We start from the raw sequence: 13627 nt of genomic DNA on the forward strand, positions 1-13627 counted from the left end.
AGTACGTGCCATTACCTGCCCCCTGCAGCGTGTAGTTCTTTTGCCAGAATGTCAAATCATTGAATTTATTATCTGTTTAGAGACACGCCTGGCTGTCAACTTAGAGGAATTCGCGATCACGAGTCAAACTCTTGACGGAGTAACCAAACTATAATCGCGCGTTGAAAGTGTTACTGCATATTCGAAAGGGCACCGAGATTGATAAGATTAGCCACAAAACCTCTACGGACATATCGCACGCAAATCATGACGAATGCACGACGCAAAACAGGTCAGCCTCACTGCTACGCCCGCCGACTATCATAAATCCAGTTGACATTTATGCTAATACACTGTTGGATTTTGCATTAGTTTTTTCTTAATTTGATTGATCTATATACTTTGATCTTATCACTGCCTGAGTCCTAATTCCCTAGCTAAATCCACCCACGTCCACCAGTAGAGAGCAGAACCTTTATCATGTAATGGACAATCTAACAACACAGCGCCTTGATAAAGATTAGTACATGACAACGAATCGTTATCAATGCCATTAATACAAACACGAACGCAATCGGTTAGCATATCAAGCAGCATCAGCCAAACCTGTGCAGCAGGTTAGCTCAATCCCAACAGAAAATTAACTAATTTTCCACTGCACCACAAACATAGGATTAGCCATACGCAGCACGTTACTTAAATCAGAAACGAGCCCATCATTCACTTTATATAGAGACCATAAAAGCTAATGATAACTTAATATATTATATTATATTATTGTTGGGCAGATCAGAAGATGGAGGGTGGCGGCTGCAAACAACGACGATTGTGAAAGACCATGGAAAGGGGTCGGGGGGAGGGGGGACGGCTGCCCAGGGGATTATTTTTAATGAAAATCTCGTCAGATTGCAATCTGTATCTGACAGCAATTTTCCATAAAATATACCTCAATTTTGCTTCAGGTTTTTGGCTGGCAAAAATAGGTATAATGCTCAGCTGCGCACTCACCCCCGAATCTGTGAATATAAAAGCTTACATCAAGGGACTTCTAACCCAGAGGTCCAAGTTGGGAAAATCCAAAAAAGGGATCACTTGTTATAATGGTCCATGCGCCGTTTTCGTGGTGCGCAAAAAAAAAAAACAGGAAAAAAAGTGTGGGCGGGCTCGGACCACATGGTTTGTCGGGCGCCACCACCATTTTTTTATTTATAAAGTATACATGTAAAATAAAATGCAAATTCATGTTAATTTATGGTTTCACATTTATTTATTATTGCTACCACGGCAAATTTAGTAATTTACTGATGTAAATTTTAAAATATGCCTGAAAAATGTTGCGACCGGGACTTTCTGGACTCTTAACGGGACACCGGGATTGCGACATGCTGGACAATGAGACAATCGACACTTGGGAGTTGGGACGTCTGCTAACCGACCAACCCCCACCACTAGCTCCACCTAGTGGACAGTATGCGAATAACACACGCCCCCGGTCCACATTATTACTTGTGCAGTGGCTGCATGAACATAGACTCTTGCCGTTTGCTATGCGTAATTTTACAGATAGCGAGGCGACAGGTTCCTCCATGTGTGTGTGCGTGTGCGTGTGCGTGTGTGCAGGGTGCGAAATTAACAGGAGTCCGGAGTCAAATACTCCCTGATTTACTGTCGGATTCCCTGATTTGACATATGCAAGAGTCCGTGTGACTCCCTGAAAATTCTGCCATACTAACTATAGTTTGTTCCAAAGCACGGCCTTGTTCAAACGTTAATTTCTACCCCTGTGTGTGTATTTACAAAAAGAAAAGCCACTGTTGCCATTATTTTTGTCAAGTGAGTGCTGCCAATAACATGTGGAAGCAAACATTTGCAAGGTTAGGTCATTTTGCCATGGCTCAGAGCCAATAACAGTATACATACTGAATATCGTGATACTCTTAAGAGTCTTATTAAGTTATTAGACGTATACTATTACTTGGAGATAGATATATCAAGTGTATGCAGAAGTAGATTAGTTATACATGATTAAGTTTAGAACAAAGTGCGTATTAAGGGTTCAGTGCCCTTCTACTACTAGTTCAAGTCATCCCATCGCTAGCGGATTAAAGACAAACATCGCCATGTTTAAATATTTTCTGTGTCTGTTTAAACTGAAAAGCGCTGCTGTGACTCTGAATCTCGTATAGATAGATAGATGGATAGATAGATAGATAGATAGATAGATAGATAGATAGATAGATAGATAGATAGATAGATAGATAGATAGATAGATAGATAGATAGATAGATATACAGATAAAACACCGTTAAGTTGTTCCAAACATTAATAATCAGGTATTACGAAAATACTGCGATAATATATAATGTTAGTATTGCTGAGAGCGTCTATGTCCCCCAGGGTACTGCCGGAACATACCCTGCTACTATATAATATGCCGGACCGTACCTCGCCTACTCCACTAACGAGTCTAGGGAGTCGCCGACGCCTATAACCCTAACCCTAACCATACCAAATAGTTACCAGGGTACGTTCCGGCAGTACCCTGGGGGATATAGACCCTATGAGCGTTAGTATTATTCAAGTGTTTGTTTTCGTAAAATGTAAAAAGTTAATCTGGGTTGTATTTTATTGTCAATATTTAAGCATCTTTAGTAGGCATGACAATCTATTTAAAGTTTTATTGAAGAGAGATATCTTTTATGAGTTTAGCTTTTCCTGCCTATTTGCTCTCCGCCACGAGTGACAATACCCGGAGATACACTCAGGGTTCTCCAAGCTTTTTCATTATAGCATGGCGGGTGCTGCCTTTACGGTCCTAGTTGCAAATCGCCGAAGGCGGTTTGCGTGCTAGGGGGGTCCGGGGGCTATGATATTTAGCATGGCGACTATGATATTTAGGATGGCGAGGCTCGATGAATCCTGAATTTTGGAGGGCCTGAATGGCTGATGGCTGAATGGCTGAATGGCTGATGGCTGAATGGCTGTCTGGCTGTTGGGATGGGAAGGCTCTTGGAGAACCCTGACACTAGCTGGTGGTAAATTACAGTGAGTCTAGTATATTTACCACGCGACAATTCCCAAAGATACACCGCCTTCTGGAGATTGTCCTGTGTGGTGGCTCTACCTAGTGAGCGATTTTCAAACATATTGAGTAAAAGGGGTAGAGCCATGTAATTTATTGCTGATAATAAGCATCACCGTAGAGAACAACTTTATGACGACCTGTTGATTCTACATCAATAGTGTGTACAATCCACACCCAACTAAGGATCAGTCTAGATAATGTATAAGTAGCATTGATTTATCACTAGCATGTTATAAAAGTGATTTCAGGACGTTGTAAGTCTAGACTGTGTGCATCTGCATCTAATTACATTCTATAGTGACGTCTATAAATTTTTGTTGCCCAGCAGAACTGGCTCGTACGGTGTAGCGATATATCACAGCATACATCACATTTTTAACAAACTGACTTAGTCACTACCTATGTACTTTGGTTGGTGTTGTTCTTTGTCGTAACCTTAGTTCTTGTGTATACCACACATACTGTGCCGGAGAACGTGTGAAGCACATGGCACTACCCACAGGCACTTGGAGTGTTTCAATAAAATATAATGCTAAATAAATACGAAATCTATTTACTACCAAAGTCTTAATGTTTCTCTACTCTTTTTCACCTATTATTGCCGACAATTTCCTGTAAATACCGTCCAAATGCTCATCTGCAACACACGCTGGCCGCTACACGCTAGCTGCTGCACATTGACGCATAAATAATATAGTACGCATAAACGTATTAGTATATATATAAACTACATATTTATGTGTCAGTGTGCAGCAGCTAGCGTGCGGCTGCCAGCGTGTTGCAGATGAGCATTTGGACGACATTGACAGGAAATTGTCGCCAATAATAGGTGAAAGAGAGTAGAGAAACATTAAGACTTTGGTAGTAAATATATTTCGTATTTATTTAGCATTACATTTTATTGAAACACTTCAACTTCAAGCGCCTGTTGCACTACCCACAACTCAGAAGTGCAAAGGCAAGATATGTGCAAGCGCATCATTATCCACATTTATATATATACGTACACAGAGAACATAATATGGTGCATACGCACTCGGGTAGTCTCGGCCAGCGTTCGTGAATTTAAATGAGAAACATGCAGAGCCATGTCACATCCGAATAAATTTGAGTCCACAAGTGCTGAAGTAGATGTTATTCTCCTAACGATGGGACAAGCCACAAGCGTAAGAACATCGATATAATGATAACAAGGTCATTATTCCTAATACTTCCATCTCGGGATTAGCTTAACCCATTAATATGTTTGTATATATGTGGATGTTCTCTTTGAGCTTTTATCTCGGGAATGCAAAAAAGGGCGTACTACAGAATTGTCACACGTTATCGCAACGACATGATAATTATCGAGCCAACATGCTGCGCTATCGTGGTCTATAAGATACATACACTGATTGAGCCAATGTTAACACAACATAGTCCGAAAGGACATAATCCCGGATGCCCTGTATATACTTCATTTATATCCGTGTTCAAATAAACTCTCATCTAGCATATAGCATAGGATATAGGACTAGGAGCAAGACATATATATGTGCACACAGTGAAATATCTCTGCTGACTACTGTTCTGATGTTCCTAAGCTACTTGATCACACCATTTAACATGCTGCTTTATTTTTTTAGGCCAATAGTTTTTCTGTCTGAGCCCGGCAACATCAAAGAGAAAATAATGCCTCCCATGAAAAGTAAAGAAATGCATTCCGTGAACAAACAACAAACAAAAATTACTGAAAAATGTTTTCAATTTAAACCACCACCTTGAGATGGTTTGAAACTTTCAGCTAGCTTATCTTTTGCAGTGTACATTACCTTTTTTTCCAAGTTGCTTTATAATAATTCCAATGACAATGCCTTAAGCGATGATAGCTACGAATTGCTTGGCGAATGGTATTATACTGAATTGCAAATGCATGACATATAGTGCAGTGACAACAATAACGCATTAGCAACCATGCGACCATGTTTGGATGTTATTATCAACCAGAGTCGAGGCTTTGCCAGGTAAACTAATACTAAATTATAAATTTACTGATAAATGCTGAATTGGTTTAAGAAGTGTAGGGTGAATTAGCTAAATAACGCATACTCTTTTTCTCTCTCCCATTTCTACCACTCACTCAAACCCCAGCCCAATTTAGTCTTTGTTCTTGCATCATGCAATATGGTACCAAATTAGATTAAATGAATGCTTTCAATTCAGCATATCCTGCAATTCTTCATCAGCTACATTTGGGATAGGCAAATCTTACCTATCCACGACTTTGAATGCTCGCAGAATGTTTGCCTTTTTTTCACGTAAGGTCTTTTTGAATCATCTATATAGGAACTCTGATGACTAAGAAATTGACCCTAATCTGGCGATATTGCACCTTTGAGATAAAGCTCAAGCATGACCTTAAAACTTTGATTGAGTGCAAATACGCCTAGCTTTATTACTATTATATAGGCTTGGCGATGAATTATAATAGAACAGGGAATGTAGTAACCATGCATGACTATAACAAATTGGCAGGATATTTAAATTAATATCATGGGATGTGAGTACTTTCAAACAAACGCATCACATGTTTTAAGATAACCAACTAAACATGGAGTGGCAACTTTATTAATCAATTTCAGTGATTGATTGATTATTTGAACAAGCAGCAAAATAAATCTGTGGGGTTAGGCTATTTAAACATTACCATCATTAAGCATCATAAAAAAAATGTCATTAAGAAAAAAAAGCTGTCAAGTAGAACTTTTTATGTGTAACGAATGAATGATGAGATGGGATCGGTGACTTGTGAGAATGTAGGCACTAGGATATATGTCATAAATCTCCATGTGTTAGAATAGTTTTACAACTGCACCGGGTAAAGTTTTTCTACCACATCCTGAAAACTAGTAACTTTGCTAGCAAAGACTCTTACGGAAAGCAAGGCAACACAGTTACCGAAGCCCTCATGAGTTCCTCCGAGAGGAGCCAGAATGGACAAGAAAAGACTAAATAAAAAATAAAGTTGAACCACTGCCCCATCATCTCACCCTTAACTGATCATTTGACATATATACCTGGACAATTCCACATTTGCTGGGTTTTCCTGATTATACATAACAATACATTTTCTATAATTGCAGAACAGTGGTGCCATCTCCAGGCATGGATCTTTACTAGCATATAGCACAATTAGTATGAGGATGATTATGATAGCGAAATCAACGCGAATCCAGAGTCAAACACTCCCTGATTTACTGTCGGACTCCCTGATTTGACATTCTGCTCTACTAACGCTGAGAGGGTCTATGTCCCCCGGGGTACTGCCGGAACGTACCCTGGGTACAATCCGGTATAACGGAACGTACCCTGGGTACGGTCCGGTATAACGGAACGTACCCTGGTACTATCTAATATGCCGGACCGTACCTCACCTACTCCACTACTGAGTCTAGGGAGTCGCCTACTCCCTAACCCTAACTCTAACCCTAACCCTAACCATATCAAATAGTGACAAGGGTACGTTCCAGTATATCGGACCGTACCCAGGGTACGTTCCGGCAGTACCCTGGGGGACATAGATCCTATGAGCGCTACTAACTAGTTCGTTCCAGAGCACGGCCTCATGGAATTGCCTTATTTTTCCAGCAAATGTCCAAAGAAAATATGGCAGATGTGCAACCGCATGAATCTTCAAAATACGCACATGCTTATTGCTAATAGCACTGCATTATTCTTAATATCTTTAGTTTTGAACTTCAGACTGCGGACTCAACCATTTTGCTGCAGACTCCCTCTTTTTGAGGGTAGGGATCGAGTCTGTTGGACTCCCTTACCACTGAACTCCCTTGTTCAAAAGTTAATTTCTACCCCTGCAATATGCATTTGCTAAGAACACCAACTGGTTTTAAAATAGCATTTGTGCACATAGATTCATTCCTGTCATCTTGCTAACATATATATTATTGTACAGCAGTTTTACATGTTATTGTGAGGAAATAGCACAATGTATATGAGTCTATTTCTGATGTCTTTCTTTCTCTATATGTATCTGTTTGTCACAATTTTAGATATACATCCTTGTGAATGATTGAGCATTGTTTTAATTTGGATTCATTATGCGAGGCTATATAGACAGTGGGGGGGGGGCACGGGGGTAGTGGTCAAACAATACCAAAGTAGATACTATTACATACATAAGTAGATACTCAGTAGTGAGCTGCCCACGCTCAGCTACCAAGAACACAACTTCACATAGCTTTGCTCCACAGGCAAAGTGAACCAGCTACACTTCTGTTTTGGTACATTCACATGATTTGACTGTTGTGACCATTGTTTTGACTATGTCATTTATGAGTGGACCTAAATTTGTGACTTATTGAATCAATCAAAAATAAAGAAAGCAAGCAATCACAATAAAGCCAGGTATGTTAAATCTTACTATTTTACATTGTCTACGCAAAAATCATCATGATTGTCGTTTTTGTTTGGTTTAGTTTTGTTGCGACCTTGTAGTTGTACGTTACTGAATACTGTACACACTGTATTCAATTGTTATACAATTTTTGTGGGGTTGGATAATAAAGTTTGAGGCTATAAGGGGCTATGATATTCGGTGAGAATCTACGAAACTAGTGGTTGTCAATAGCAGCTCAAAAAACATTGAGGCCTTGAATGCACATTGTGTCAGTGCAAAAAAAAAAAAAAATCGTGGCACCGAAACAAAACCATGCCGGAGATGATACATGCTCAGGATGCTGACATTCCTGTTTTAATAATATACTACACTTGCACAGAACAACGACCGTTAGTAATATGTAAAACATGCTTACCACAGTCTGTTCATAGCCAAATCGTTTCTCACTGTTACGGGATGCCATGTTGACTGTTGTTTGTGTTGCGTGAGCAGTTATCACTACGATATCTGCTGGTATGTACACTACACGCCGTCGACGGTCCAACCACTGCCACTGACAGTCTCACACTGACAGACGTCAAATCGTTCGCGCCGCCCTCACCGTTCGGGAAAGCATTAGACTAGTACTCGCTCCCACCTTTCGGCTTAGTTACTTGATGCATAGGCCATCGAGTAATCGAGGTGGGAGCGAGAACCAGTCTAGTAAAGCATGAGCGTTCCGCGCAATGGGCGCCATTGTTGAGTAAAACACGCCACGCTGCATGCTGGACGCTGGCAGCAGTCGCAGTTATATTCATTACGTTATATTTTGTGAGAAAATATTTAATTGCCTCTTACTGCGGCTACCTCGTACTAAATTTATTCTGTTATTTAATTTACATTACACTTATGTTATATAATCACATTCCAAGATATGGTTAACATTTTTAATAGAGGGCAGCACCTGGTAGTGTTCATCCAAGAGGTACCGTGTTTTACTTGATATTTGTTGATATTCAAGGTGAATCCATCATTCTTAGGAGTAGGGATGCATTTGTATTTTTATGTTATAGGTAGTTTGGTGTGAAGTTCAACGGCATACGTTTTTGGTCGTTGTTGTAAATTGTTATTATGGTGTGATGATTGTTAGACTGACATATTTTGGAAGGTCGCATTGAATTTGTCTCGGTTCGGCTTAACCCAACCAGGCAGTGTGACTAACGTCAATACACCCTAGGGTATTCTAACCCTAGCAATACCGTTTCCTGGAGCATAGCCGTTACGCTCTAGCGCCTAGTACTATCACGCCCAGCGCGATCGCTAGCCGCAGGCTATAGCACATGCTGCCATAGATGCTAATCTAAGCAAATGGAATCCAACTGATGCTCGACCAAAAATTGACGCACTGTGGCTATATCCGCACGGAGCCCACGAGCACAGGTCTTCCGACTTTTCCTAAATGCCCGGCAAGCTTAACCCTAACTCAACCCCAACCCTAAACCTAACAAAACCCTAACTCTAGCCTAAACCTAACCCTAACCCTAATCCTAACTCAACACCCCTACACCCTTGTTTACTTGAGAAGAAACGCTAAAAATTAAAAAACTGCGGCGCTTTAGCGAAATCAAGACCGTGCCGCGAGCCGTCACATATACCGCCGGCTGCCGAGCCGCAATAGCCAGCTGATGAAAAATTGATCCCCCAAAACGTAAACACATCGATCGGGCTTTTTACACATCAATCTACTCAACCTATGACATTCACCTATCCTTTTTGAAACACTTCCACAACTTTCTACACTAGGTATTTATGCTGTTATTCCTCAAGTCTTAGCACTGAAGAGATCACGTGTGCAGCACAATTAAGCAGGAGCACACCCGCATTTGAAAACAAAAGAAACAGTAGCGCCTATTGGACTTTGACGGAAAAAAACAGGGGGCAAAATTTAAAAAAAAAAAACAAATTTTAAACCCCCTGGTTTGTGTAAAGTTGTGGAGTGCTTCAAAACAGATAGTGAGATTCCATGTTGATAGATAAAGTGTTAAACACAAGCCGATCATTTTACGTTTTGAGGGCATACAATTTGTTGTCACATCAGTTGGACCAATTTGCTTCAATAACATCTACGGCCAGAACTGTGCTATAGCCCTGCGGCAGCGATCCGCGATATAGTACTAGAGCTAGGTTCGGCTAGTAAAGTAAACCAAAGCCTGGCCCAGCCTGGCGCACACGTCGAAGAAGCCGAACGCAAACTGTACGTTAAGGCCCGTCTCCACACACGCGGCGCGGCACGGAACGCCACGGAAACAGCGCCGTTCACCCCTACCGCCAAAGTTCAAATCTATTATATCATGGCGCAGTCTCCACTTCCAACTCGCAGCTACGCTAGGGCCTGCATACCTCCCAAATCCCATTGATTGATAAAAACCACGTGCCTCAACTGCCTCAATGACGTCACAGTGTTGTCATATTCATGGCACATCCATAATCCATAAACCCAATAAGCCTGAATAGCTGAACGCGTACAGTGCGAGCATCACGGCTGAAAGGTCTTTGGATCGAATCCCATCTGTTTTTTAATTATTTTCTTGTTTTCTGTATTTTTCTATCTTTTTCCATTTAACTATTTTTTCCAAATTAATGCAAATATTTACATGATTTTTTACAATTAAATTTCTTTTTAATTACATATTAATTAGGGTTAGGGTTAGGGTCACAATGCACCATAAAACGAGTTTCAGGCACGTGATTTGTATCAACCAATGGGATTTGGGAGGTATATGCAGACCCTAGCTGCGAGTCCACTGACACGGCACGGCGCCAGTCCGGTATCACGTCGACGGCGAAAGTCAAATGAGTTTGACTTTTGCCGGCTGCCCTTTACGGAGAAAGACAGTTGAACCAATCAACGCGATTGTTTTTTATCACGTGTTCTGCTCACGCTACCATCAGCCAATGGACAACAAGCACATGCATAATTTCTGATAATTGAACCATAGTGAACACAATGCACTCGGATACAATGCGCTAAATCACAATGCATTTTTTTTCAGCACAACGGCGCTGCGTTTTGCTGTGCCGTGTCGTACTGCGTGTGTGGAGACATAGCTTTACGGTTTTTCCAGTAATGTTTTTTCCGGTCCCATCCGGCGGGTGCGGTCTCATTCTCCTGCGGTTTTTATCCTGCGATTTTTTCCGCAAGTGACCGGAGCATATCAAGCAGGTTTGATATCTCCCGGTAAAAACTGCACGGATATAATCGGACCGCAGCGTGTGCGGTGGTCAGCGGGAAAAACCAGTTACACGGGCCAATCAGCATCGAGCAAAAATCACATGATCGACAAAATGGCAGCGTCCATAGAAGTCGTGCAGTTTTATAGTACAAAAACGAACTCTGTCTATGCATTCCGCTGTTTATTGGTTTAGGATGCCCAAAATTGGCAAAATGTTAGTTAATCGCCCTTAGGGTGCCCTAAGCACATTTAATAGGTTACACTAAAAACTAATATTTAAAAGCAAGTAAAATGTTCAAAGTACAAACGCTTTGAAATGGCTGTTGTTATCTTAGTGCGCAATACATGTTGGGAAGACTCGCACCGCATTTGTCTCAAATTTAATCGGTAGCCAGCGCACACAGTGTTGCATGTGCGGGTTACACCGATTATTTCCTGCGAGAAAACCCGGCGATAAAAACCGTAACATAGCGTGTGTGTGCGCCTGGCTTAATAAACACTAAACCAGACATACATATATACACGTACGGTTTTGCATTCCCACAGCATGACTATAGCAGGGTGCAAAATTAACGGGAGTCCGGAGTCAAATACTCCCTGATTTACTGTCGGACTCCTTGATTTGACCTACGCAGGAGTTCGTGTAACTCCCTGAAAATTCTGTCATACTAACTAGTTTGTTCTGGAGCACGGCCTCGTGGAATTACCGTATTTTTTCAGCAAATGTTCAAAGAAAATTTGGCAGATGTGCAACCGCATGAATCTTAAAAATAAGCACATGCGTTATTGTTAATATCTTTAATTTTGAACCTCAGACTGCGGAATCCCTCATTTTGCTGCGTTTTGAGGGTAGGGAGACTGTTGGACTCCCGTGTTCAAAAGTTGATTTCTACCCCTGCTATAGTATAATAGATAGTACACAGTAAGCCTGATAACTAACCTAAATTCTTGTGAACACATGTACCCGTTAGCCATTACTCAGGCTCAATGATGGAAAAGTAAATACAGTCACTGGTGCTCAACTAAGGCTATAAGTCTACAGTAACTGTGTGTGTGAGTCTTGAGTAAGACCAATGTAAAGCCAGAGCAAAGGCTAAAGCACACCAAAACACTTGCCTACTTCGATATAGATATGTGAAAGAAATATGATATCTTCAGTGGTAAATGCTCCTGTAATTTCTGGCAGCATACTTATTAGAATTGAGACATAGTATTAGTAAAATATTGTTATTGTATTAATATATTAGTTAAGCAATCTGAAGATAAGAAGAAGGAAGTACTATAGGGCTAACTAACTTGATAGTTATACACCGGTCCCATCCACACTGTATAAGTGTAAGTACTTTGTAAACTAAGTCTAAACATTTACTGCCACGAAATTCCTAATAAATCATAGTAAAAGTACGAAAGATTCTACCTGCCTGGCAAAAAAGTTTATTTCTTAACCGGGGAGTATAATTTTCTATGTTTCTATTTTGCAGAAAGCATGTTATCAACATCGTTGCCGCACCTGCGCCGGTTTGTATGGACACTGGGTAGGCGAAACCTCGGTCTCACAGCCGTAGCTGCACAGACTACTGCCAAGCTTGATCCGATTCAGAAATTATTTGTCGACAAAATCCGAGAATATGATACAAAAAGCAAGTAAGTATATCAGATTATCAGTATCATAGAAGTTACTCTTTCAGTTAATGCACCTGCATCATGGTCTTATCTTATATATATACCGCAGTCGTGGATTTCCCAATTTTAAATCATAAGGGTTTCTCACGTTTACACTGTCATTCTGTACAGCTACTCTCGAGCCCATCATGAAATCTCAGGATTTCTGATAAGATTATGATAGTTGTATAATTTATGTTAATGCAGGGCTGCAGGAGGGAAGCTAGTTGACCCTTCACCGGAAATTGAGAAGGAAATGCGTGATGATCAGGAAAAAATTAAGAGGCAGTACTCTGATGGCAAAGACGTTAATCTAGCTGAATTCCCCAGCTTTCAGTTCACAGGTATACTGATATAGTAGCGTTAGGGAGTGTGTCATTATCAGTAGTAGCTAATCTAATAAAAATAAAACCTATACATGTTTGCTTATTACAAATGTTCATATTTATTATAAATTAGCATGAAAATATCAATTGAATTCTTTATCTGTTCTTGAAACTACATAAATGGCAGATATAGTGTAAGATACAATGCAATGCATTTTAGTTTGTGTTGCATTAAAGATATTATTGATCTTTTGATATATTCTTCGCAGATTGCTGGATGAAATGTAATATTTTTTATATGTGAGGTAAAATTCATATTGTTTTCGTAGTTGAGTTTCATAATTAAGTTTATATTTCATGATTTCTTTCCAGAACCAAGTTTGGATCCAATTAACATGGATGCGAAGAAGTGAGACAATTACACATCCAATCTAGAATAGTTATAACTGAGTCACAAATATGAGCTGTAGGAGCATAATAAGCATTATTTCATAAAAACCTGTGAAGAATATCAATTAATCGGGTTAATCCCTGCTAAGAATCTGAATTGTAATGAGGTCGATACGTGACTATACGGTGGAAGGTGGTTCACCAAGGCCGTTGCTTCGGTGAACCAATCCTTGACCAGGTCCGTATAGTCACGTGTCGACCTCATCACAGGTCGATAACCGTTTTATTATATGGTTAATAAAGAAATCAAAAACAAATTGAATGTGTTAGTCAATAATTTAATTATACATTTAATAAATAAACAATAATACATAAATAAACAATTTAACTAAATAAATAACATACAAATAAATTAATAATATATTTTATCTTGCTTCTTCTAATTATTTATTTATTACTATTTTATATTTATTATATTATTATTATTTTATAATTAGCTATCTGATTGAGCTGCTAATATGTCGATATAGAAGCGGTAAAGCTCGATTGGCCGCGCCTCTGCACACACCCACTTTCT

The 13627-nt window shown here is 40.0% G+C and overlaps 2 protein-coding genes across 2 annotated transcripts in view; one reads left to right on the forward strand and one right to left on the reverse strand.

Moving 5' to 3' along the window:
- LOC106807821 (chloride channel protein 2-like) overlaps window positions 1–8011 on the reverse strand; it is a 76249-nt gene extending 68238 nt beyond the window's left edge. Inside the window, exon 1 of the mRNA XM_014810285.1 lies at window positions 7876–8011. Coding sequence (XP_014665771.1) covers window positions 7876–7923 — 48 coding nt within the window. The 5' untranslated portion in view covers window positions 7924–8011. The remainder of the gene's footprint in view (window positions 1–7875) is intronic.
- A 400-nt stretch (window positions 8012–8411) lies between these two features.
- Window positions 8412–13367, forward strand: LOC106807834 (ATP synthase-coupling factor 6, mitochondrial-like). The gene is made up of 4 exons (XM_014810298.1): window positions 8412–8481; window positions 12154–12316; window positions 12542–12678; window positions 13033–13367. The coding sequence occupies exons 2-4, from the start codon at window positions 12159–12161 to the stop codon at window positions 13071–13073; spliced, it is 336 nt and encodes a 111-aa protein (XP_014665784.1). The 5' UTR covers window positions 8412–8481; window positions 12154–12158; the 3' UTR covers window positions 13074–13367.
- Window positions 13368–13627: the final 260 nt, after the last annotated feature.

This window comes from Priapulus caudatus, unplaced genomic scaffold, assembly GCF_000485595.1.
Source record: "Priapulus caudatus unplaced genomic scaffold, Priapulus_caudatus-5.0.1 Scaffold236, whole genome shotgun sequence".
Lineage (NCBI taxonomy): Eukaryota > Metazoa > Priapulida > Priapulimorpha > Priapulimorphida > Priapulidae > Priapulus > Priapulus caudatus.

Excerpts from the sequence above, each read along its gene's own strand:
- LOC106807834 (XM_014810298.1), top strand. The coding sequence starts at position 12,159 with ATGTTATCAACATCGTTGCCGCACCTGCGCCGGTTTGTATGGACACTG. Across the intron at positions 12,317-12,541 it reads GAATATGATACAAAAAGCAA|GGCTGCAGGAGGGAAGCTAG; the intron begins GTAAGTATATCA and ends ATGTTAATGCAG. Across the intron at positions 12,679-13,032 it reads CCCCAGCTTTCAGTTCACAG|AACCAAGTTTGGATCCAATT; the intron begins GTATACTGATAT and ends ATTTCTTTCCAG.